Below are 26938 nucleotides of genomic sequence, written 5' to 3' on the forward strand. Positions count from 1 at the left end.
TATCTGTTCCTGATTTAACTTCGGTACCTGGTATCTGTCTAGGAAATTGTCCATTTCCTGCAGATTTTCAAGTTTTGTTGAATATAGGCTTTTATAGTAAGATCTGATGATTTTTGAATTTCCTCTGAATCTGTAGCTATGTCTCCCTTTTCAATTCTGATTTTGTTAATTTGGACACACTCTCTGTGTCCTCTCGTTAGTCTGGCTAAGGGTTTATCTATCTTGTTGATTTTCTCAAAGAACCAACTTTTGGTTCTGTTGATTCTTTCTATGGTCCTTTTTGTTTCTACTTGGTTGATTTCAGCTCTGAGTTTGATTATTTCCTACCTTCTACTCCTCCTGGGTGTATTTGCTTCTTTTTGTTCTAGAGCTTTTCGGTATGTTGTCAAGCTGCTGACATGTGCTCTTTCCTGTTTCTTTCTGCAGGCACTCAGCGCTATGAGTTTTCCTCTTAGCACAGCTTTCATTGTGTCCCATAAGTTTGGGTGTGTTGTACCTTCATTTTCATTAAATTCTAAAAAGTCTTTAATTTCTTTCTTTATTTCATCCTTGACCAGGTTATCATTGAGTAGAGCATTGTTCAATTTCCACGTATATGTGGGCATTCTTCCCTTATTATTATTGAAGACCAGCTTTAGGCCGTGGTGGTCCGATAGCACGCATGGGATTATTTCTATCTTTCTGTACCTGTTGAGGCCTGTTTTTTGAACAACTATATGGTCAATTTTGGAGAAAGTACCATGAGGAGCTGAGAAGAAGGTACATCTTTTTGCTTTAGGATAGAATGTTCTATAAATATCTGTTAAGTCCATTTGGCTCATGACTTCTCTTAGTCTGTCTACATCTCTGTTTAATTTCTGTTTCCATGATCTGTCCATTGATGAGAGTGGAGTGTTGAAATCTCCTACTATTATTGGGTGAGGTGCAATGTGTGTTTTGAGCTTTAGTAAGGTTTCTTTTACGTATGTAGGTGCCCTTGTATTTGGGGCATAGATATTTAGGATTGAGAGTTCATCTTGGTGGATTTTTCCTTTGATGAATATGAAGTGTCCTTCCTTATCTTTTTTGATGACTTTTAGTTGAAAATTGATTTTATTTGATATTAGAATGGCTACTCCAGCTTGCCTCTTCCGACCATTTGCTTGGAAAGTTGTTTTCTAGCCTTTCACTCTGAGGTAGTGTCTGTCTTTGTCTCTGAGGTGTGTTTCCTGTAGGCAGCAGAATGCAGGGTCCTCATTGCGTATCCAGTTTGTTAATCTATGTCTTTTTATTGGGGAGTTGAGACCATTGATGTTGAGAGATATTAAGGAATAGTGATTATTGCTTCCTGTAATATTCATATTTGGATGTGAGGTTATGTTTGTGTGCTTTTCTTCTCTTTGTTTTGTTGCCAAGACGATTAGTTTCTTGCTTCTTCTAGGGTATAGCTTGCCTCCTTATGTTGGGCTTTACCATTTATTATCCTTTGTAGCACTGGATTTGTAGAAAGATATTGTGTAAATTTGGTTTTGTCATGGAATATCTTGGTTTCTCCATCTATGTTAATTGAGAGTTTTTGCAGGATACAGTAACCTGGGCTGACATTTGTGTTCTCTTAGGGTCTGTATGACATCTGTCCAGGATCTTCTGGCTTTCATAGTTTCTGGCGAAAACTCTGGTGTGATTCTGATAGGTCTGCCTTTATATGTTACTTGACCTTTTTCCCTTACTGCTTTTAATATTCTTTACTTTGTGAGTTTGGTGTTTTGACTATTATGTGACAGGAGGAGTTTCTTTTCTGGTCCAATCTATTTGGAGTTCTGTAGGCTTCTTGTATGCTTATGGGTATCTCTTTCTTTAGGTTAGGGAAGTTTTCTTCTATGATTTTGTTGAAGATATTTACTGGTCCTTTGAGCTGGGAGTCTTCACTCTCTTCTATACCTATTATCCTTAGGTTTGATCTTCTCATTGAGTCCTGTATTTCCTGTATGTTTTGGACCAGTAGCTTTTTCTGCTTTACATTATCTTTGACAGTTGAGTCAATGATTTCTATGGAATCTTCTGCTCCTGAGATTCTCTCTTCCATCTCTTGTATTCTGTTGGTGAAGCTCGTATCTACAGCTCCTTGTCTCTTCTTTTGGTTTTCTATATCCAGGGTTGTTTCCATGTGTTCTTTCTTGATTGCTTCTATTTCCATTTTTAATTCCTTCAACTGTTTGATTGTGTTTTCCTGGAATTCTTTCAGGGATTTTTGTGACTCCTCTCTATGGGCTTCTACTTGTTTATTTATGTTTTCCTGGAATTCTTTTAGGGATTTTTGCAATTCCTCTCTGTAGGCTTCTACTTGTTCTCTAAGGGAGTTCTTCACATCTTTCTTGAAGTCCTCCAGCATCATGATCAAATATGATTTTGAAACTAGATCTTGCTTTTCTGGTGTGTTTGGATATTCCGTGTTTGCTTTGGTGGGAGAATTGGGCTCTGATGATGCCATGTAGTCTTGGTTTCTGTTGCTCGGGTTCCTGCGCTTGCCTCTCGCCATCAGATTATCTCTAGTGTTACTTTGTTCTTCTATTTCTGACAGTGGCTAGACTGTCCTATAAGCCTGTGTTTCAGGAGTGCTGTAGACCTGTTTTCCTGTTTCCTTTCAGCCAGTTATGGGGACAGAGTGTTCTGCTTTCGGGCATGTAGTTTTTCCTATCTACAGGTCTTCAGCTGTTCCTATGGGCCTGTGTCTTTAGTTCACCAGGCAGGTCGCTTGCAGCAGAAAAGTTGGTCTTACCTGTGGTCCTGAGCTCAAGTTTGCTCATGGGGTGTTGCTTATGAGCTCTCCGCGGCCGCAGCAACCAGGAAGATCTGGGCCGCCCTTTCCGGGAGCTTCCTTGCACCAGGGTTCCAGATGGCGTTTGGTGTTTTCCTCTGGAATCAATAATGTGTGCAGAGTGCAGTCTCTTCTGGTTTCCCAGGCGTGTCTCCCTCTCTGAAGGTTTAGCTCGCCCTCCCACGGGATTTGGGTGCAGAGAACTGTTTATCCGGTCGGTCCCTTCAGGTTCCGGCAGTGTCTCAGACGCAGCAGACCTGCCTCCCCTGGGCCCTCCTCTACGGGAACCCAGAGGCTGTTTACAGTTTCCTCTTGGGCTAGGGATGTGAGCAGGGGTGGGCAGTGTTGGTGGTCTCTTCCGCTCTGCAGTCTCAGGAGTGCCCACCTGTCCAGGCGGTGAGGGCTCTCTCCCACGGAGTTTGGGAGCAGAGAGCTGCTGCGGGCAGGGATCCGCCGGTTTGGGACCCGCTAAATACCGGAAGTGTCCGGTCCTAGAGGAATTTTGCCTCTGTGTTGCTAGCTAGTTTTATGTCAACTTAACATGAGTCAAAGCCACTGGAGAGAAGAGAGCCACAATGGAGTAAACGCCCTTAAAATATAAGGCAGTAGACAAGCTTGCAGGGCATTTTCTCAATTATTCATAGATGGGGAAGCACCCAGCTCATTGTAAATGAGGCCACACCTAGGCCAGAGGTGCTGGCTTCTATAGGAAGAAGGAAGAATGAACTATGTTAAATAAGCCAGGAAGCAGCATTCTCCGTGTCCTCAGTATTAACCAGGGTTGAGCTCCTGCCCTGAATTCCTGCAATGGTGAGTATATGATGTGGAAGTGTAGACCAAAAGGAACCCTTTACTCTGACATGATTTGGTTGCGAAATGTTATTATGGCAGTAGAAACCCTAACTAGGACTCCTGTCCTCCCAGCCTAGAGGAATTTCCACAGGACCTTTGTCAGCCTATGGAACACTTTAACACTAATTTTTGGTTTATGTGTGTATCTATGACTCTGCATAAAAATTTATATGTGTGATATGCATGTGAGACACAAAGAAGGCCAGAAAGGACATTGAGATTCCATGAAACTAGAGCTGTACATGGTTGTGAGATACAAAATGGGTGCAAGGAACTGAACCTGGGCCGTCTGTAAGAGGAGCAAGGTCCCTTAGTGTTAAGCAATCTCCCCTGGCTTGGCCTGTGATTCTACCCCACTGCACATTGGGTGTACATGAGTGCCAGGGTACAAATGTGCTCACACAGCCCTTTCTTGCTTTCTTTCTATAACCGATCCATTCTCGCTTTGCAGGTGGACAGGAGCTAGTGCACATCTTGCTGAAGAGGGGACACAGTTTTAGGCACACATTTTGTACAAACAGGGCTTCCATATGCAGAGATTCCTCTTTTCCAAGATGGATCTAAGGTCCAGTGACCTGCTCTGGGATTGAGGAAGGTCCCTGAGAATGGAGCACAAGACTCTCTGGCTAACGTGTCCTCCTTTGTGTCAAGGAGCATGTCTGCCAGCTGGATGGCCACACAGTGTGGACAAAAAGGTTCACTCCTGCAGTGCTCACCCTCGGGGTCTCTTGACATGGGAGGCTGCACCTCTAACTCAGACTCCCTTTCTTGCCAGGGGGAAACCTGCAAGTTGGTTCCTTGTGGAGGTAGCCCTGTCCCATCAATTTCTGGGCAATGGGTGTTCTCTAACAACTTTCAACAATGATGACATTTTATCTGCTCCATTGCAGAACTGGCCAGGGTGAATGACCAGGAAGGGACTGGTAAGTACACCTTGCCAAGTTCCCTGGGGACCCTGGGCTGAGCAGTATAAAGGGAAGCTGAGAGAGGCCCCTAAAGAGTCTCCTCGGTCTGCCAAGTGATCTGCTGTTCACCTGTGAGCACAGACTCTGGAGATGAAGGCCCTGCTCCTGACCTTCGGCCTCAGCCTCCTGGCTGCCCTGCAGGCCCAGGCCTTCCCCACCATGGAAGAGAATCAGGATGTGAGACTGAGAGGGGCAGGGGCTTCGAGTGGCTTTAAGGCAGATAGAGGCCGAGGTTGCTGGTTGAAGGCCCCATTCCTTCACAACCTAAAGAGAAACCATTTTAGAGTCAGGCTTGAACCCTGACTCTGAAGGAATGTCACACAGCATGGGGAATCTGCTTAGATGGTTCTGGGAGCAGAGAGCTTGAGGAGAGAGGAGTTCTAGACATTTCACTATTTTCTGGGAGTGCAGGTTCTGGGATACTCTCTTGCCTATAGTGGTTGGAGACCACACAGATGTGACCCTGGTAGTGCTGGTTTAGTGGGTTGGGAGAATGGTTGCCTGGCAAATGCTTTGCAAGTCCAGAACTTGGGGGCTGAGGTAGAGGTGGGGGTATGGACTAGAGGCATTCCCTCCTGTCTACCTTAGTCCTGAGAGCCAGGTCCCTTCTCCAGGTGTCAGGAACGTGGTATTTGAAAGCTACAGCATGGAACAAGGAGATTCCTGACAAGAAGTTTGGATCTGTGTCTGTGACTCCCATGAAAATCAAGACCCTGGAAGGGGGCAACCTGCAAGTGAAGTTCACTGCCCTGTGAGTGTGTACCAGGTCCCTGGCGTTTACTTTCCCCACACAGGAGATCTAGGGACTGAGCTGGGCCAAGTCAACTCCCAGAACACTCTGTGCCAGGTGCTCTGTGTGTAACAGCACCACTCTGGGTGCCTCAGCTTACAGAGGATCGTGGGATGGTAGGTGGTCCAGACAGAGGATCGTGGGATGGTAGGTGGTCCAGAGATGAATCAGCTGCAAGGGGCACCAACTGTCTGTTCTGATATCCCATTCTTTGTCAGACACTCAGGTAAGGGGAAGGGTCTCACTCCTGAACCCAAAGTGAGCACACTCTCTGGCCTTGTTCTTCCTCCAATGGAAATTTCATTTGGGGACAGTGGCAGAGACCAGGATTTCAGAATAATCAAGCGCGTGCGCAGGACCCCAGGGAGAAAGGTTGTCATGCTCTCCACAGACACTGTGAAATGCCAGCCTATTCCCACCAGTGTGCTCTATGGCCTATGTGACCTCATATCTGTGTGCTCTGTCACCTCTGTGACCACTCACTTGTGTGACCTCTCATCTATGTAGACTCTCGCCTGTGTGGTCTCACTCCTGTGTGACCAACCATTCATGTGGCTTTTACTTTTGTGCCTTAACTCACATCTCGGGGCCTGTCACCTTAGTGGCTCTCTTAGCATGAGAGTGTTTGTGCTGTCTCCCTGGGAATCTGGCATTTGGGCCGTCCCTACTGTGGTAGTTATCTTGGAGTTTGTTCTACGTTCTTTTCATCAAGCCCACTCCCTGAAGGTTTCCCTCCTTTGTCCAGGTGACAGTGACTGTGAGGCTGGTCACTAAATAGCTCAGAGACAGAGGGTCAGCCACAGGAGCCACAAAGCATGGAGGTTATGAAGGGAGGGTTTTGCTTGAGACAATGTTTACAGATCAAGTAGACCAGGCTCCTGAGGGAGTAAACAGGAGTCTGTCAGAGTGCAGGCATTGGGTGGCATAAGGCAGAACTAGGGCCACTGTGAGAACCAGTGCACTGGAACATGGGACTCAGGAGGCCTGAGTAACACAAAAGGGCTGAGTGAAGCCTGCTCTTCCTTGGTCACCTTGGAAACAGGAAAAGGCAGGACTTGATTTGTATGCTGCCAGCAGGGGAACTGTGTGGCTGAGCCGTGTGTCTCACAGACCTTCTGTCTTTCAGGATTGCAGGACGGTGCCAGGAGATGAGTGTTGTCCTAGAGAAGACAGATGAACCTGGCAAATACACAGCCTGTGAGTCCTTGACCTGTGATGGCTCCCATAATCCCTTTGAGGTCAATGTGACCATTCCAGGGTGCCCTGTTGCCTGAGAAACTCCCCTTCAATTACCCATGATCAACACCCATGATCACTCCCAGGAGGCTGTTTTCCTTACAGATGGGAACAGCTGACACTGAGCACTGCATTGTGTGTGGTAGATTTGTCCCTAGAAGAGAATTGACTGTTTTGTGTTAGGAAAGGGTCACTGATGCTACCATGCAACTCCATGACGAAAGGCTAGATAAGAAGAAGGCTTGTTTTGTTAGCATTTCCACATCCCTGCTCATGATGAAAGGAAGTCAGGGCAGGAATTCAAACAAGGCAGGAGATGGGAGTTGATGCAAGGGCCATGGAGGAGTGGTGATGACTGGTCTGCTCTTTATGTTCTGCTCAGCCTATTTTATTATAGAGGTGCCCCCCTCACAGTGGCCTGGGCTGTACCCTATTAATCTCTAATTAAGAAAATTCTCTACAAGCTTGCCTACAGCCTGATCTCATGAAAATGTTTCTCCGTTGGGCTCTCTTCCTCTCTGATGACTTTATCTTGTGCGAAGCTGACATAATTGTAGCCAATACAACTGCCCAGAGATGTCCCACTGGCTATGGCTGAGGTCATGGAGGGAGTGAGAAAGGGGCTGCATTTGGCTCCAGAGGCCATACTCTCCAGTATGATACACACATTTGGGTCGTGGCCATATCTCATGTGTGGTTTCTAAGGAAATGAAGGGTACTTTTACCCAAGGCTCTGGTGGTTGTGGAGAACCTAGGTCAGCGATCCCTGAGCAACTGGGATGGTTGAGAGGTGCCAGTCCACCCCTGGATTCTTGTTGAGGGTTCAGGGGCTTATTCCAGATGTGTATCTCTGTTCCTCTGCAGATAGTGGCAAACAGGTTCTCTACATCATACCATCTGCAGTGGAGGACCACTACATCTTCTACTATGAGGGCAAAATACACAAGCATCATTTCCAAATTGCAAAACTCGTGGGTGAGTCACATTGTTGTGAGATGGGTCAAGGACTCTCAGGATGAAAGGGACCTTGCTGGTGTTGGGGTTCCAGCTGTACATAGAATGGGTATAGAAACAGGGGGGAGAGTATAACATGCAGCCTTCATCACAGCTTCTGTCTGTGTGCATTTTTCCAGCAGTGAAGACCTTAGAAACTCCATAGCTCTCCCTTATGCTAGGTACTTGTCCAGATGTAGCAGGGAGACAATGTGGGTCCCTCAGCCAATGATGACTTATCTCCAGGGTGACATTGGTTACACTGCTCTCACCTGCCCTAGGATGAACTCAGGAATAGTGCCCCTGTTTCTCCTATGTTAAATATTATGGAAGGATGCACATGATGTGCTGGTCTTTCTTTCCCACCTGGTCTCTTCTCTCACACATGGGTCTCTGGGTCAAGTCCCCACATGGATAACCATGTCTCCCTCTTCACCCCTAAGTTGCTTAATTCCCTGTGCTGGGAAGGAAACTATCAGCTCCCCCAACTGTGTCCTAATTTCAAATCCCTCACATACAGGCAGAGACCCTGAGATCAACCAGGAGGCCCTGGAAGATTTTCAGAATGCTGTAAGAGCTGGAGGCCTCAACCCAGACAACATCTTCATCCCCAAGCAGAGTGGTAGGTATCAAGCTGCCATGTTCTCCCACCCCCATGCAGGGAAGGCAGCCAGTCACCCAGGACAACAGGCTGCCTCTCATCCAGCTTTGTCCTTTAGGGATGGGGGAGATGCTGGCTGATGAAGGGGCCTTGGGTTTCTACCCGAATTCCTTGAATTTCTGAATGTTTTCTTCTTTCATTTTTTTTTTCTTTTATATTTTTCTTGTACAGAAACCTGCCCTCTAGGAAGCAATTAGGGTAAGTGACCAGTTAGTGGGCACACTTGAGTAAATCCTGTTCCTGCAGTCAACAGGGTTTCTAGAGACCCTGTGTTCAAACCCTGGGGATAGAGACCCTTTCCTACCTGTGCAGACAGGTATGGCCTTGCTACTGGAACACATTCTACCTCCGTGTGTTTTGTTCATGTTTCCTTTCAGGGTGTTGTTTCCTGAACTGCAGGGCTCTGCCCTTGCTGATTCTCTGCAGTTGGCTTGCACATGGAGTCCTCTTCATGTATCCCCTGCTAAACACTGCAGAAGGGAAATTCCCCCTCTGCTCCTCCCTTCCCTCAAATCACCGTGTTTACTCCATGCGTGCATGGATTGCTTACAGCACTACAGTGTAGTTTAGAAAATTGCTGAAGGCAACCTTCACAGTTAGGAACTGAGCCTGAGTCCAACAGCATCCTTGTCCTCCATTTGCCACATTTTTGCTCTGAACTCACCTGTCCCCTCTTACACATGGGCATGGAGCATTGTGGGAACTCAGTTTGGGAGTAGGGTGGAGGGAGGGAATGACCTTCGTCCTCTGTTTAGTTCTGGTGAATGAGGCCCTTCCCATTCCAACATTTTCCTCTCATGAGTTGTTTTGGTTCCACTGACTCTCGTCCTTCCCACAGGAAGTGGTGCCTTGTCCCAGCCCTTCCACACGGCATTGCTGCACTCTACACAGACCCACTGAGCACGGGACACAGAAGCAGCTCCTTCACTGTCCCTTCTGGCTTTGCCCACCCCTGCCCTCCGCCTCCCTCTTCCCTGCTTCTCTATAAAGAACTTCATCATGCCCTTGTGTCTCTGCTTGTTTATGGGGATCAAGGGAACTGGTCAAGATGCTCTCCTTGTCCTAGGGCCTTAGCAATTGTTTTAGAGGAAGAGGGATGGGGAAATGGCTAGAATGGATGGGTGCTCCTTCATGGTGGGGTTTTGGCAAAGGCCATGAAGGGCTGGATTGATAGATGAAGTTTTTGTTACCCAGGTGCCTTTATTAACTTCTGTGTGTCATCTCAACACCAGTTGGTGAGTGTTTTTCGAAATATGAGAGGATGAGTATATGTGGCTCCAAGGCCAGAGATGAGTTTCACTCCTATCGCCAGTGGAAATAGTGATCACCTGGTGGCCATGACAGGAGTAGAGGAAGGGAGGCTACCTTTCAGGGCACAGACATGTCACAGAGATGACTAGATTTAGGCACCTCCACTGTAGATCATCATTTTGACCCCTCTCTCCATTTCTAGTGCAGTCCTGTCTATGTGGAAGTAGACTGTCTCCAGAAGATACCATTGCCAGAACATTCTGACATCATGAGTACAGTTCCCAAAAATCACTGTAGGGCTTTCCCTGAGTCCTGCAATGAACAAAGTGTAACCAGGTACTCTTTTCTCCTGGGAGAGGAGAAAACCCACCCAGATTTCTCTGGATCCCATGGTAACTCCATTGAAACCTGTCCAAAATGGCCTACCAATATCTCCCTCTCTTCTATCCCTTGTTCTACCAAGTCAGTAAGGAATACCAAGAATGGCATCAGTGCATCTGTCACTACTATAATCTTCCCCTTCAGGAACAAGTTTTCTGAGCACACCTCAGCCTCAGTTTCATGTGTTGTTACCCACATCTGGAGCCATTCAACTACCATGGTCTTTTTCCAGTTCTGTTCCTCAACCTTGACTGGTTTTTGATCTCTCTGTTAATTTCCATCTACTGCATAAAGAAATTTCTCTGAGGAAGGTTGAGAGATGCATTAATCTAAGAGTATAACAGTAAACTAGGAATCAATTTAACACTATGTCCCTTTAGCAGAATAATAACACTAGGTTCTCCATGCGCCTGTAACCTGTTTAGACGCAGGCCCTGATGTCAGTGCCAGATAGGAGTTTCACCTAGTGGAACAGGACTTATATGCATTCAGAAAGTGAGTAGTTATTCCCATAACATTCATGCCACCACTACAGTAGGTAGCATAGCAGAATAGAACTCTAGAAGATGCAGGATCCCTCACCCATATCACTGCACTTAACGTTTTTCTTTTGATATAAAAACTGATAGAAACAACAAGCTCTTCTTATGCTATGGGGACCTTACCTTTTGGATCTCTGTGCTGTTTCTTAGTCTAGAACTTTTCTTGTGGAGTATGTAGAGCCTATATCACACAAGGTCATGGCATCTACGAACTAAGACATTTCCTTACTCTTATTTTTTTATCTTGTCTTATTGCTCTAGCTAAGTTTTTGAGCACTGTATTAAATAAGACAGCAGAGAGTAGGTGCCATTGACTTGTTGCAGATTTCAGAGGAAATCCTTTCTGTTCTTCCACATTTATATGATGTCAACTGTAGGTTTCTCATGTATAATCCTCATTGTGTTGATATATGTTCTCTCTGTTCTTGGTGTCTTCACGGCCTTCATGAAAGGATGTTGGCATTTGTCAAATGCTTTTTGGCTTCAGTTGAGATCATCATGTTTCTGTCGTGAGTCTATTAATGTAGTGAATTACATTTGGGAATTTGTGACCATTGAACCAACTTTGCACCCCTAGCATCTGATCTTCTTTATGTGATCTTGAACTAAGTTTGCAAGGTTTCCATTTAAAATATTTTCATCTATATTCATTAGGTAAATTAGACTATAGATTTTTTTCTGTGTTTTGTCCTTTTCCAGTTTTCACATCAGTGCAACCCTGGTTGTGCTGGCTAGTCTTACGTCAACTTGACACAAGCTAGCATCATCATCTGAGAGAACCTCAACTGAGAAGATGCCTCCATTAGAACAGACTGTAAACCTGTACGGCATATTCTTAATTAATGTTTGATGGGGTAGGCCCAGCCCACTGTGGAGATGCATCCCCTGGGCTGCTGGTCTACCATTCTCAAGAAAGCAGGCTGAGTTCCGTTGATGGTGAACAGTGCTATAGTGCATACGCCAGATAAATTCTATCCTCCCCAATCTACTTGGGTCATGGTGTTCATCACAGCCATAGAAACATAACTAAGACATGGCTTTGTGGAATGGGAGCAGCAGTGTTCCTTTCCTTTCTATTTTACAGAAAATTTGAGCAGCAATGGCGGTGTCTTCTTTAATGATTTGATACACTCAGCAGTGAATCCATCTGATTCTGAATTTTTCTTTGTTTAAAGACTTTTTGTTACTGTTTCTACCTCAGTGGCTGATAAGGATCTTATATCGTCATGATTTAATTTTTATAAGGCATATGTGTTAGGAAATTTATCCATTTTTTCAGATAATTCATTTTAGGTAAATATGTTTTTAAAATACTCCCTGGATCCCCCCCTCAGGGTTCTCTCCAGGTGTCGGGCTCAGCGACCACCTCGGCTCCTACAGGCGCCAGTGCCTCTCCCTCCCATCCCTCGCCATGTCCAAGGATCTTTCTGCGGACACATCCTGCACAGAAGACTACTGCCCTGTCTGTCAGGAGATGCTCAAGACGTGGGTCCAGAGTGCGGCCTGTCATTTTCTGTAGAAATTGTTTCCTGACTGCAATGAGAGAAAGTGGAATACGTTGTCCCCTATGTCGCATGTGACTAGAAGAGAAAGAGCATGTCCAAAACGGGCCATAGGTCTTGAAAATATCATGAGGAGGGTTTCTGGTAGTGTAGATGCTATTCAAAAAAGATTAAATTCTATTGCATGAGACATCATTAAAAATCTTGTAAGAAGTATGAGGATGAATATGGTGTTTCTTCTGTTGTTCCAAACGTTAAGATTTCTCAAGATTCAGTAAGGAGCAGTTCTTCTGGGCATCCCACCTTCAAGTGTCCCTTATGTCAAGAGTCAAATTTCACCAGACAACGTTTATTGGGTCACTGTAATAGTAACCACCTATTTCAGATAGTTCCTAGGACATGTCCTATTTGTGTGTCTCTTTCTTGGGGAGATCCTAGCCAGATTACTGGAAATTTCATTTAATCAAAGATACCAGTTTGGTTAGGGAGAGCTTGTGAGCCTTCAGCTAGATGAGGAAACCCAATATCAAACTGCTGTGGGAGAGACTTTTCAAGTAAACAAGTGATGTATTAGACATCTCTGCCTCCTTGCTACCTGCCGACAAGTGCCATCTTTAAGAAGAAGGCATGAGGGGTTGGGGATTTAGCTCAGTGGTAGAGCGCTTGCCTAGCAAGCGCAAGGCCCTGGGTTCGGTCCCCAGCTCTGAAAAAAAGAAGACATGAAGTCACTGTTTTCAGTAATTTACTGTGCATATTAATAAAAGTAATAATTCAGTCTATTGTGTTAGGTTTATAATTGAAAATAAAGGTGGGCCACCCTAGTTCCATTCTCTAGACAGTTACTTTAACAGCACAGAAAGGGTCGTAGCTCACTTGTGTGGCGAAAAGGGAATCCCTGTTGTCTTTTTCTTTTTTTATTACATATTCTGAATGTCTACGCTGTTTTTGATAGTTGGTACAGTCCCTTCTATTTAGTACAGAGATAACTGCAAATTCTGGATGATGTGATTCCTATAAAAGTAACAAACCTGAGCCACTTGTCAGAGCTGCAGAGCAGAAACTTGAAGTGCAAAGGGGGATGGTCCAAAGGGGGTTTCAAAAGTACAGGTCCTGGCTGAGGAATGCAGTAAGAAAACTGTATTCATACAATGCTTAGTATCTTTGAAGACTAGTGAGATTTCTTTAATAACTTTGACCTTGAGAGCATATTGTACAAATGTTTCTTCTTTTGCTGTTAGAAGAACATATCAAGAGAAGTTTTCTTTGGTGGTGTTTGCTACTTCATTCTAGGTTGAGTAATTCCTAAGCCCAAATATGTTATAGGACAGCTCTTTGTAGTCAGTGTTTCTCACTTGCTGGTGAAACATTTTAGTCAGTGAATGATACTTTACACTTAAATTAGTTTTTTAAAAATCCAAAGTTGGGGCTGGAGAGATGGCTCAGCGGTTAAGAGCACTGACTGCTCTTCCAGAGGTCCTGAGTTCAATTCCCAGCAACCACATGGTGGCTCACAACCATCTGTAATGGGATCCGATGCCTTCTTCTGGTGTGTCTGAAGACAGCTACAGTGTACTTATATATAATAAATAAATAAATCTTTAACAAAAAGAAATCCAAAGTTGCAGATGTATGTGGATAAGTACATTGACTTTTGCACGCGTATATTCACAAATATATCTTCGCCTAAAGTTTGTCAGGTTATATATAGAATTTTTATTAAAGAGTTTTAATAATGAACAGCAATATAGAATTGAAGTATTTATCTCATTTGTTAAAATTTTGTATGCTACCACATTTTTAAAACAGTAAACCAAATGCTATGTGGTACGATTGGCTGTCATTACACCTGAAAATGTGTTAAGTGGTGCTTATTTGGTAATTCTGAAAATGATTCATAACTGATGCATGGTGAGACATTTTACCAGCTACTGTTTCACTACATTTTAGTCAAAACCAAGTTTGTTCTTAATCTTTGGTATAAAGCATTGTAGAGAAGGCCAAGTCACAGAGTAAAAGGTGAAGAGGGAATTCTGACATTCTATGCTAACATAACACTGTTATGCTTTCTTTAAAAAAAAAAAACTAAACAAAAAAGAAAATCTCTGAAGTAGTTTGCTGCTAATATATACATATATTGTAAAAAAAGTTATATTTTGATTTTCTGAATACCCATGTTTGACTTTTCTACATTAACATTTTTAACTTGATTTAATAAAACTTTTAATTTTGAAGAAAAACAAAAAACAAAAAAAAAAATACTCCCTGGAAAACCTCTGTATTTTACTGGAATCCTTGTAGCCAACTTCTCCATTTTCATCTCTAATTTTATTAACCTCAGCACATTCTCCCACTATCACAGCCTTTGTGTGTGTGTGTGTGTGTGTGTGTGTGTGAGAGAGAGAGAGAGAGAGAGAATGAAGTGTGTGTGTGAGTATGAGTGTATGAGAGTGTGTGTGTGAGAGTGTGTGAAGTGTGTTGTGTGTGTGAGAGTGTGTTTGAAGTGTGTGTGAATGTGTATAAGTGTATGCATGAGTGTGCATGAGTATGTGTGCGTATGTGTGTGTGAGTGTGTGCATGAGTATGTGTGTGTGTGTTTGTGTGTGTGTGAAAGAGAGAGAAAGAATAAAGTGTGTGTGAGAGTTTGTATGTGAAGTGTGTGAGTGTGTGAAATGTGTGTGTGTATGTGTGTCTGTGTGTGACAGGTTTTTCTTTAAAAATTGAAAAATTCTTTATCTTTTCTATTGTTTTTCAAATTTTAATTAATTTCATTAATTTTAGCCTTGATTGTAATTGTTTCTTACTGTCTGCCACTTTGCGTTTAAATTGTTTTCCTAAAACCTCAAGGCAAATTTTTTGTTGTGTGTTTGAAATTTCCCTACTGTCTAATATAAACACCGATAACTATAAACTTTAATCTTAGAACTGCACTTGTTATGTCGCAAAAGTTAGTCATCCTAGCATATTTTTGCCACTACTGTAATCATGGCTGTATATTGCTGTCCCACTACTGTAGTCATGGCTATATATTGCTGTCCCACTACTGTAGTCATGGCTATATATTGCTGTCCCACTACTGTAGTCATGGCTATATATTGCTGTCCCACTACTGTAGTCATGGCTATATATTGCTATACCACTCATTATTGCAGTTCACATCTGCATTAGACTACTAGAAGATTGTCTTTAATAACAAAGCCAAAAGTAACACAGATGTGGGAACAAGGAGGAAACATAGGGTCAAAAAGGAAAAGAGAAACCAGGGAAAAGGAAATAGAAAAATGGAAAAACATCTGAACAAATTAGATATGAAAAGAAATAAGAATATAAATTTTTTAAATATACTACAATAAAAAGTTTTGTCTAACATGTAGGAAGAAAAGGAAAACATGTGGCAGGGGACAAAATTAAAAAATAAAAATATATGCATTATGGCAGCATCTTCCTTCTCAGTCCTCAGAACCCAGAGACTGCTAACTGCATGCATGCAGGGATCAGGGTTAGTTGAACTTGTGTCTCCTGTGTTTGATGCTATTGCTAAGCGCACTGGGCAAGTGTGTGACACCTGCCATGACTGTTCGCACACCAGCCAATTTCTTTCTTGGCATATCAGGGGCCTCTGCTGGCCACACTTAACTTTGTATTCTGTGGTCTAGGCTGATCCTCCCACACTCTTGAGATGCCCCAGACTGTACTTCTGAGATAAGCGAACGGCATTTCCGAAGTGTATTGGTTGCTCTGATAAAGTATCATGACCAAGAACAACTTAAGGAAAAGAGGGTTCCGCTGAGGGTTCCAAGGAGTTAAGAGCCTGTCATGTCAGGGAGCACAGAGCATGGTGGCAGGAGCAGGAAGCAGAGGTCACCTTTCATCTACACATAGGAAGCAGATACAGAGAATAGGAAGTGGATTGGCCATGACCCATCAAAGCCTGTCCCCAGGAACTACTCCCTCCAGCAAGGCTGAATTTCCTTAAGGCTCCATAATCTTCCCTAATGGCACCACCAACTGGGAAACAAATGTTCAAATGCATGAGGCTATGGGGGGCATTTCTCATTCAAAATACCACATCCAGTAGGTTGGGGTGGGGGAGAAGCCACACCCTGAAGTCCTGTAAATATGTATCAGCCCCAGAAGGATGTCATTTTACCTAGAGTTGCTATTTCTGCGATAAAACACCATGACCAAAGCAACTGTGGAAGGAAAGGGGTTTACTTCCATATAACTGTTTGTCATTGAAGGAGGTCAGGGCAGGAATTTAAACACGGAGGTAACTGATACAGAGGCCATGGAGGGGGTTGCTTACAGATGTAGTGATAGTATAGTAAAGCCTTTATGTCTGGCTTTAAGTGAGGTGTATACTAAAGCTTTTGTGTCTGGCTTTAAGTGGATTGTTTCAGCAAAGACTTGCTATGTTTGTGTCAATTAGTAAAGGTTGAGAAATTGTTATGAGACTGTTTGAAGCTTGAAGAAATGCCTCTCTAGAGAATCTGCACTTGAAGATACGCGAGGACCTGAAGCTGCACCAACCTTGGTCCTAAGACACTCCTGGCAAATCTGGAGTTCTTCCTTTTGTTTATGGCTAACCATGCCTGGTCATAGGAGACTGAAATTTATTTGAGCAAGGTAGTTGGAACCTTTCCTTGCCACAATTAACCTTGTATAATGTTTGAATAAAGTAACTGGAGTGAACTAGCTGGGTGTCAATCTTTTCCAAGAAGGCTGACCCCTCCGCTCCTTCAGGAAATGAAGACCTAACTTCTTAGTGAGCTTCTTTTTCCTGTGACACCTATGACTAACATCAATCAGTGTGCTGGCTTGCTCTTCATGGCTTGTTCAGCCTCTTTTATTATACAACACAGAACCACCAGCCCAGAGATGGCACCATTCACAATGGGCTGGGCCTTCCCCCATCAATCACTAATTAAGAAAGTGGAGGAGCACCGTCTCAAAGGCAAAGGGGATGGGTGAAGAACTCTAGAAGGGGGAAACCAGGAAGGGGGACAATATTTAGAATGTAAATAAATAAAACAATTGACAAAAAGAAAATACCCTACAAGTAGATCTTCTGGAAGCATTTTCTCAACTAGGTCCCTCTTTTCAGATAACTCTAGCTTGTGCAAAGTTGACATAAAGTTAGCCAGCTTGGGTATCATATATACCCCTGGAACTTCAGAGTTCTAGCATGCTACAGACAGGTGGTTCCAGAATTTGCTTACAAGGTGGCCTCAGATGCAGACCTACTAAACCCCAGGGTGATTCCCAATTGATGAGATCTCTTCCCACCATCTGTGACTGGACTAGATCTCCTTGTGTCCTTTCCAGCCTATTCCAGTCTCCGGTCACTTTCAACCCTTGGACCCCTCAATGTCCAGCCCTTCTATTCTCCAAAACTACCTCTCTGGGCCTGTACTCTGCTTTCGGTAAAGCCAATGGGTGTTCCTGGCCACCTGTATCACACAAAGTCTAATAAGTCCAGGTTTTGTAGAACTTGCAAGTAAATAAATGTGGAGGGAGATATGCTGTCCATGTAAGAACTGGACATTGATGAGCACCTAGAACTCTATGGAGAGATGGGGTCTATCCTCCCCCTTTTCAACTTGTATCAATCAAACATTCGCTCACCTCATGGTTACCACAAAGCTGAGAGAGGCAGGAAGGAACCAGAAAAGACAGGCTTAAAGAAGTCATGACTCTGATTTACTTCCTCCCACTATGCCTTACCTTCCACAGATTCACCATCTACCAGCTATGCATCCATCAGAAGATAAAACCATTGCATAAAGCTGGCCTCAGATGCAGACCCTTGGGCCTGATAAAATCTGACCTGAAATGCTTTCCCAGACACATACAGAGCTCTTAACCATACAGGTGTCTGTCTTCCAATCCAGTCAAGTAGACCATTGAGATTAACTGTAACATGGATGTTTGGGGATGATGCAGTATAAGTGATATAGACTGATGTTGATGATGGCATCTTTCTTTTGCTCAGAGAAACTCTGCCTGCAGGATGTGGAGGAGAGCCAGGGTACCAAGCTCCTGGTTCTTGGGCACTTTCTGCAGTGTTCTTTCCTTGCACTATAATCCTCTGGGTAACTCAGGCATCTGAGGACCCAGAAAGTGATATGGAGAGGGCTATCGTTAGGTCATCATTTTACAGAAAGAAAGGAGCACCAAATATACATACCCAGTGAGAAATACCAAGAAAAAATGAAAAAACTCTCCCATTACTAATGTGGGGATGACAAAATCTCAGTTCATCTCTGGAGCAAAATGAGCTCTCAGAACAGTCTCTTGCTCATCTCTTTGCTTTCCACAAAGTCCTCAAAGATCCTCTGGCACAGCCATACCCTCTGGAAAAGGTGAGAGTCATGAAGCCAGCACCCACTGCTTGACAACGTTCCAGCAAAGCGGAGCACATTGATGCAATTGCTGTCCTTCTGGCTCTAACTTTCGGGTTTTAGTCTCTGTGTGTTGCATTCCTGGGGACATTCCACATTATGATTTCATTTTATCTCTTTTCATAAGAAAAATTATGTCTGAGTCTTTTTAGAAAAAATCCTAAAAGTAACTTTATCTAGCCACTAATTGGAGGTCTATATTATGCTCTGGAGATCTTCAAAAACAGATAAGCACATAGCTAGATGAGGCCATTACTCCAGGAATCCTCTTGAAGTATCTGCCACTGAACAAACAAAATAATTGATGAAGGGAAAAGACAATTGACAACTCTGACTTGTAAGAAGAATAGGTTACAGATTCAAGGTCTCTTTTGTTATAGGCTTAGAAATCTCTAAATCTGTAGTTTAAACATAAGGGATCACGGCTAGCTCCCCGAGCTGACATGATCCCACACCTCACTGTACCCAAATCGTATGGGGAAAAGAGCTGGACTCTCAGAAGTGTAGACAATCCTGAAAGCTCAGGGGAGACCACCACTTCTGCTCTGACCCAAGAGGAACACACCTAGAGATCCCTGAACACAGGAACCTAGGAGCATTCACAGGCAGGATCCTTCCAGTCTCTGCCTGCACCCAGAGTTGAAATCCAGTCCCTAGGAGCACTGACACACCTGAGAGCAGAGGAAAGATCACCACTTCTGCTCCAAGGGACCCATCTGGAGCCCTCAGGACAAAGAAACCCAGGAGCAGTCTGGGACAAGATCGTTCCATTTTTGCCTGCACCCAGAGCTGCCCCTGTGAAACAGCTCTCTCTACCCAGATCCTGCTGGAAGAAAGCTAATCTGGAGGAGTGCTGTCACTTAAGGAGTGCAGTCTTAGAGGAGGGTCAAGCCACTGTCAGAGACAGCAAGACAAGATAACACAAAAGACAACCAGATAGTGAGAGGCAAGCACAGGAACCTAAGCAACAAAAACCAAGACTAATTGGAATCATCAGAGCCCAGTTGTCCAACCAAAGCAAATACTAGATATTCCAACACACTGGAAAGGCAAGATGTGGACTTAAAATCATATTTCATGATGATAATAGAGGACTTTGAGGACATAAATAAATCTCCTAAAGAAATACAGAACAACACAGGAAAAAAAAAAAAAAAAGAAAAAAGAAAAAAGTAGAAGCCCTTAAAGAGGAAACATAAAAATCCCTTTATAAAGTACAGGAAAACAACCAAACAGATGAAGGAATTGAACAAAACCATCCAGGATCTTAGAATGAAAATAGAAACAGTAGAGAAATCACAAAGGGAGACAACCCTGGAGATAGAAAACCTAGGAAAGAGATCAAGAGTCATAGACACAAGAATCACCAACAGAATACAAGAGAGAGAAGAGAGAATCTCAGGGGCAGAAGATACCATAGAAAACATGGACACAACTGTCAAAGATGATGTAAAATGCAAAAAGTTCCTAGTTCAACATCCAGGAAATCCAGGACACAATGAGAAGATCAATCCTAAGGATAATAGGTATAAATGAGAATGAAGATTTGTCCCACGCGCGACTTCCAAGAAGCACACAGGACATAGAAATTCTTGCTATGGGTGATACTTTATTCCTGTCTCATGGTGGAAGCCCCGTGCACCGGCCAGGCGCGCCTATTTAACCCTCTCACACGCATCCACACCTGATTGGTTGCTTACTCATGACCTCATCAGGCACGCCCCGGAATGGGCAAAGACCTGGCACGAAGGCACTCTTGCACATGCGCACAGTTAACTTCCTGAGAAGGGCAGTCGGCTGGCACAGAGAAGGCCAGCGCCATCTTGTCTAGCTCGGCCTTCCACGTGGGACACAGTGGAAGCCAGCGCCATCTAGTGGTGGCGCATGTTATTGTGGCCCTCTACATCTCACCCTTTTAATTTATATTATTTTATAACAGTCATGATCACCCTATCGCGTGCAATGAGGAAACCTCAGCGATGTGCAAGGGCTGATCAAAGGAAATCACTGAGTCTCTCTCAATCCCAGTGCAAATGGACCCACAGATCCATGGGGTGCAAGAGCAGAGAACTCAGAATACAGAGAGAGACCCTCTCCTCCCAGTGCAAATGGACCCACAGGTCCTTGGGGTGCAGGAGCAGGGAACTCAGATACAGAGTAAATCCTGAGCAAGATAACCAAATTCCAGAGGAGGCCCTTTGTACAATGGCCACAAGTGCTTGAGTGATAACGGCCTTGTTATGATACTGTTGAGATCTGAATTTGCAAACCAACCATGGTATGAATACTGATCCACAGCATAGGGCTGCATCAAACAGAGCCACTCCCGATAAGTAGTGGGCACCTCATTTGGTCCTCCTCAGCTGTTGCCACCAAGGGCCATGGTCAAGCCACTCCTATAATGAAATTTAGAATTTCCAATTGTTAGTAACTACTCCAGAAAGTTCACCCACTGTACTTGTCTAACAATAGATTGGGGAAGGATAATTCCAGACACTGCAGACACAATGTCTGCAGCAGTAATGGCTGCTACAATAGCAGTGAAAGTGTCAAGGTCTTTTCCAGGACAGTTCAGGATCAGTCATTTTTCTCTGGAACAACCAGCAGACAATGGAACCAATTTCTGAGATCTGTATGACCAGGACAGAGTTCTCCAGTCACTGTAGCTTTACACAGATGGCTTTCTGTGAAGCTACAGTCTGTAAAATGGCAACACCAGTTACCAGTTAAGGCAGCAAGAGTCACCAGGGAAATGAAGGGACAGGGGTAACAGCTGGAATCAGCAAGCAGCAGTGTACAGAGTCTGAGCGTAGAGCCACAGTGGGACGGGGAACACACTGCATGGCAGCGGGGTAACACCCAACTGCAACAACAGCAAAATTTCTGTGATGACAAAAAGTGAAGGGGATCTTCGCCTTCCTTTCAGAACAGAGGAATGACTCTAGGGACCTGAACCACGAGAGCTGAATCTTCATGTAACCAGGATCAGCAAGTCTCAGCAACCACCCAGGCAGCTGGCACACTCTTGTAGCATCCTGTAGAAAAAAACACAAACATTCCCTCTTCCCCATATAAAATATCTGGACAGGAGCATGTCACTAAGTGGATCTCCTCACCTAGGCAAGTATGCCTAGTTGTAGGTGCCATAAACTTTGGCATCAAATTTTTAAAATTGAAATAAAAGGGCATATTTTAGCATACAGGATAACTCCCCTATTTATTTATAAAGATATAGTAAAGATATTATTTATTAAGGTAAGTCCTCGAGGATTAAATTGGGGACACTGAGCACTTGTATTTATAAATTGACTTGTATACCAAATTATTATCTCCAACATTATTGTATTGGATATATAAAGAATGAGATTTTTTCACTAATTTTTTTCTTATATAAGGCCTAATCTGTCTGGTATCTGTCCTCCCTTGTTAAAAGAGCTCAGGCAATCAGTTTAAGTTCTTAAATGGTCTATTAAGGAACAGTATTTAGTGCTCTTAACCACTAAGCCATCTCTCCAGCACCTCACAAACTTTATTTACCTAAACATAAGCATTGATTAGAAATGCCAAATCCTGTAAACAAGGTCCAGATTTAGCCTTATCTAGAAATCCCTGAGTTGGCAGGGTGAGGCTGGGCGTTGAATGTAAGCAACTGGAGTCTTCCTCTTTTCATGAGGGTGTGTTATCAACTCCATTACCATTTTCAAAGAGCTGGGTCTATGGTTTTGTTTAGTTCTCTGAGCCAGAGCACTGAAAGGACAGTGAGTTGTCAGACAATTCACACTGAAATCACTCACTGATTTCAAGTAGAAAACCTGCCTCTAATAAAACATTAAGTAATTGTAAAATTTGAGGGCTAGTAATATCTAAAAAAAAAAAAAGAAAAACTTTTTAATCAATTGTAAAACCACAAGCCACACCTTTGGCTATCAGTATATGAATTGAAAGCTTGATTTTTAACATTTAAAAACAGTGGAAGCGCATTTTCTATGGGTTGCATGCACAAATTTACAGTAAATACAAAAGCATGCAAGGAGTAAAATTATCAATTTTGCCTGAAATTTGTATATGTAATAGGCCAAATATCAGTATTTTGTAATAACCAATTAAATTGCTGTTTGGACTAAGGTATGTTTCACCAGGTTTCTTTTTAAAATACTTCCATGACTCTAGCCTACAATTCTGTATTAACACAGCTGAAGTTTTATCTCCAATGTTCATAACAAAGACCTAAGTCCTCTGGTAAGGTGAGGTACTTAGCCAATTAACATATCTTTAGTAGCTTAAAATTAGTTTCAAATATTCTTTTCTGGAGTAGTGCAACAGCTACTCCCCAAATATTAAAGCTCATTTTGCGAGCAAAAGTTTGTAGTAAAAATTTTTATATACACTGAAAGATTTAAGGTTCTAACTTTTTACATTGAAGAAGTAACAAAATTATATAATATAAGGCTGTTAGCCACTTTTAATGATATCACTCTATGGGCTCTCTAAAATTATAAGCAAGCTCACAAAATAAAAACTCACAATCGCCAGGATGTAAACAAACTGCATAAAAACAATCCTCTAAATCTTGGAGTAAGGAAACTGGCTGTAATGTTCTCATAAGTTCCAAACCCTCATCAATCATTCGTAAATGCGGTAACAATCAATATCCTAGACAAGATCTACCTGTTTGATTTTTCCTCAATTATAAATAAATTTGAGTTAGTCAATGTAACACTGGCAATCCTTAATCAAATCCTTAAGTTCTCCTTGTAACACCAGACCACCACCACAAGGTCACCTGAGTTCTGAGTACGTGACTAGGCAGCTGTTCTCTGGGCAGTGGAAATTAGCATTAGAATACAGATAACTACAGGGCAAGCCACAGCAAAACTCAACCCCCAACAAACAATCTAGTCACCAAGGCACCCCAAGTCTATTATGTTGTAAAGTTTGACTATCAATTCTACATTTGAACGCACAATGGTGCGGTCTCCAATACCTTTCTAGACAATGTCCTAAATTCTTTTAGAAGCCTGGTTTCTAGCATAAGAATTCCATAAAATATTACCTCAATTTAGACCTGTTTCACTAGGGTGGCCCAATGTCACATGTTGTCTAGAATTACTTCATCCAAATTACAGTTTTAAGCCAACTTTCTGTTACCAATATTATACCTTTTTAACCATATCTAATAACTTGAAAGCCAATAATCCACAACCAAGGCAAGCAGAGCATATTTATACATTTAAAACCAATGAGAAACAAAATTGAAGTGGCTACACATATCTTAATATATATACAAACACCATTTTTACCTTTTTTAGCTATGATTTTAAAGAGATGCCTTGTCACCTCTTGAGTCAATTAACCAGTCAGGGATTTTTCTAAGAGAAACAGCTATCAACTCTTGTATCGAAGAGGCTGAGAAGCTGTTGGCGCTTTTAAGATCAGCCCGTGTAGACGCTTAGCCAGCCTCTAAGCAGCTCCTCCAGCTAATCTAGACACCTGGCTCCAGGCACAGGGCTTCAAAGACCTGATTGAAACTTTTTTCTATTCATTTGTTCCCTTTTGAAACGAATTAAAACCAAGTCAAGGTGTGTACGACCGGCAGATAAGGTTTTTACCATTTTTTCTTTTGAACATGAAACATAAAACATTTAAACAACGAGAAACAAAAAACACAGACATAAACTGACAGACACGGGGACATCCTGGTGCACCAGAGACAAACAATAGACAAAGGGAAAAAACTAGATGGTGTCCACGGTGACTATCCACTCGGGTGGAGTTGATATGGGCGATGGATTGTCTCAATTCCTGGACTAGTCCACCAACGTGTTGAAACCCAATTCCTGTAAGATACTGAGATATATTATCTGAGCGGCACGACCGACATTTGCCAATGGTATGGAAGTGAAACACAGCCCTGAATAATTTTATTCACAACCCAATTACATAAACTCCATCAGGCTGTGCGTAGGCACTGAGATGTCCTTTTGTTTGATTCTCCTGAATAAATTTTCAGGCGGTCTGCCTCGATCAAATCTGATCAGCATGACTCTGCAAAGCTGTCGCGTCAGCGCACGGACGCCGCGGCGTCCCGAGAGCCGGCGCGGGAGCTTAATTATACCTTTTATAAGCACCAAGACAAAGTTTTTCTCCCAAAATACTGTGTTCCTTTTACCTCCTCCTTTGTTCTCTCCCGGGACATTCATTCCCCAACTTTTCACCTCCGAATTGGAGGGGACTGTTACTTGAGATCGATCAGTTTCCTTTTCTCGTTGTAACTTTTCACTACCCTCTGTTTCTGACCATCTTTTCCGCCCTCCCCAACACTCTCCAGCTTTGCTGTTTTAACTGAGGCAATTCTCATGTGACCTCTGGCGCCCTTTTGGCGGTGGCTAGAAACTCAAGGTCAATAGAAAAAAGCCGAGGGTTGCCAGAGCAACCACTGGCGGCACCTGCCGCGTCCGGCAGGGGGACTGAGTTGGAGCAGATCAAAGGCTAGCCATGGTCTCTCAGAGTCTTACCCCACTCATAGCTTCTGAATTTCTTCCGTGAAATGGAGGCTTCCCGTGGCGCCGACGATGCAATGATGTGGCCTTTTTTCTCGGGTTCTCAGCACCAAATGTCCCACGCGCGACTTCCAAGAAGCACACGGGACATAGAAATTCTTGCTATGAGTGATACTTTATTCCTGTCTCATGGTGGAAGCCCCGTGCACCGGCCAGGCGCGCCTATTTAACCCTCTCACACGCATCCACACCTGATTGGTTGCTTACTCATGACCTCATCAGGCACGCCCCGGAATGGGCAAAGACCTGGCACGAAGGCACTCTTGCACATGCGCACAGTTAACTTCCTGAGAAGGGCAGTCGGCTGGCACAGAGAAGGCCAGCGCCATCTTGTCTAGCTCGGCCTTCCACGTGGGGCACAGTGGAAGCCATCTAGTGGTGGCGCATGTTATTGTGGCCCTCTACAAAGATTCACAACTTAAAGGGCCAGTAAATATCTTCAACAAAATTATAGAAGAAAACTTCCCTAACCTAAAGAAAGAGATGCCCATGAACATACAAGAAGCCTACAGAACTCCACATAGATTGGACCAGAAAAGAAATTCCTCGCATCACATAATAGTCAAAGCACCAAATGCACAAAACAAAGAAAGAATATTAGAAGTAGAAAGGAGAAAAGTTCAAGTAACGTTTAAAGGCAAACCTATCAGAATTATACCAGACTTCTCACCAGAGACTGTAAAAGCCAGAAGATCCTGGGAAGATGTCATACAGACCCTAAGAGAACAAAAATCCCAGTCCAGGCAACTATATCCAACAAGACTTTCAATTAACATAGATGGAGAAACCAAGATATTCCATAACAAAACCAAATTTGCACAATATCTTTCCACAAATCCAGCCCTACAAAGAATAATAGATGGAAAACTCCAATACAAGGAAGGAAACCATACCCTAGACAAAGCAAGAAAGTAATCTTCTTGCAACAAACCCAAAAGAAGAGAGCCACACAAATATAATTCTCCATCTAACAACAAAAATAACAGGAAACAATAACCACTATTCCTTAATAACTGTTGACATCAATGGACAAAATTCCCTAATAAAAAGACATAGACTAACAGACTGAATATGGAAAGAGGACCCAGCATTTTGCTGCATACAAAAAACACACCTCAATGATAAAGATAGACACTACCTTAGAGTAAAAGGCTGGAAAACAATTTTCAGCGAAAGGTCCCAAGAAGGGTTGGGGATTTAGCTCAGTGGTAGAGCGCTTGCCTAGGAAGCGCAAGGCCCTGGGTTCGGTCCCCAGCTCCGAAAAAAAGAACCAAAAAAAAAAAAAAAGGTCCCAAGAAACGAGCTGAAGTATCCATTGTAATACTGAGTAAAATCGACTTTTAACCAAAAGTTATCAAAAAAAAAAAAAAGGAAGGACACTTCATATTCATCAAAGGAAAAATCCACCAAGATGAACTCTCAATCCTGAATATCTATGCTCCAAACACAAGGGAACCTACATTCATTAAAAAGAAAAAATGTTACTAAACCTCAAAACATGCCTTGCACCTCACACAATAACATTGGGAGACTTCAGCACCCCAGTCTCATCAACAGACAGATCATGAAAACAGAAATTAACAGAGACATAGAGAAACTAACAGAAGTTATGAACCAAATGGATTTAACAGATATTTGCAGATCATTTTATCCTAAAACAAAAGAATATACATTCTTCTCAGCACTTCATAGTATCTTCTCCAAAATTGACCATATAATTGGTCACAAAACAAGACTTAACGGATATGAGAAGATTGAAACAAACCCATACATCCTATCACATCACCAAGAACTAAGGCTGGTCTTCAAAAACAAGAGAAAGCCCATATACACATGTCAGTTGAACAATGCTCTACTCAGTGATAACTTGATTGAGGAAGAAATAAAGAAAGAAATTAAAAACTTTTAAGAATTTAGTAAAAATGAAGGCAAAACATACCCAAACTTATGGGACACAATGAAAGAAGGGCTAAGAGGAAAACTCATAGATGTGAGTGCCTCCAAGAGGAA

The 26938-nt window shown here is 43.0% G+C and overlaps 1 protein-coding gene and 1 pseudogene across 1 annotated transcript; both read left to right on the forward strand.

The window, feature by feature from the left end:
- The first annotated feature begins 4651 nt into the window (after nt 1-4651).
- On the forward strand, nt 4652-9293 carry LOC116900078 (von Ebner gland protein 1-like). Its single transcript, XM_032901864.1, has 7 exons — nt 4652-4791; nt 5229-5365; nt 6531-6601; nt 7505-7615; nt 8154-8255; nt 8466-8492; nt 9133-9293. Exons 1-6 carry the CDS (start codon nt 4705-4707, stop codon nt 8489-8491), a joined length of 534 nt encoding a protein of 177 aa, XP_032757755.1. The 5' UTR covers nt 4652-4704; the 3' UTR covers nt 8492; nt 9133-9293.
- A 2586-nt stretch (nt 9294-11879) lies between these two features.
- LOC116900013 lies at nt 11880-12536 on the forward strand (annotated as a pseudogene).
- Nucleotides 12537-26938: the final 14402 nt, after the last annotated feature.

Source organism: Rattus rattus, chromosome 5 (genome assembly GCF_011064425.1).
Source record: "Rattus rattus isolate New Zealand chromosome 5, Rrattus_CSIRO_v1, whole genome shotgun sequence".
Lineage (NCBI taxonomy): Eukaryota > Metazoa > Chordata > Mammalia > Rodentia > Muridae > Rattus > Rattus rattus.

What these genes read in the sequence shown, in the direction of transcription:
- LOC116900078 (XM_032901864.1), top strand. Translation starts at nt 4,705, where the DNA reads ATGAAGGCCCTGCTCCTGACCTTCGGCCTCAGCCTCCTGGCTGCCCTG. An exon ending in ACCTGGCAAATACACAGCCT is followed by an intron (nt 6,602 to 7,504) that starts GTGAGTCCTTGA and finishes GTTCCTCTGCAG; the next exon opens with ATAGTGGCAAACAGGTTCTC. An exon ending in CCAAATTGCAAAACTCGTGG is followed by an intron (nt 7,616 to 8,153) that starts GTGAGTCACATT and finishes CCTCACATACAG; the next exon opens with GCAGAGACCCTGAGATCAAC.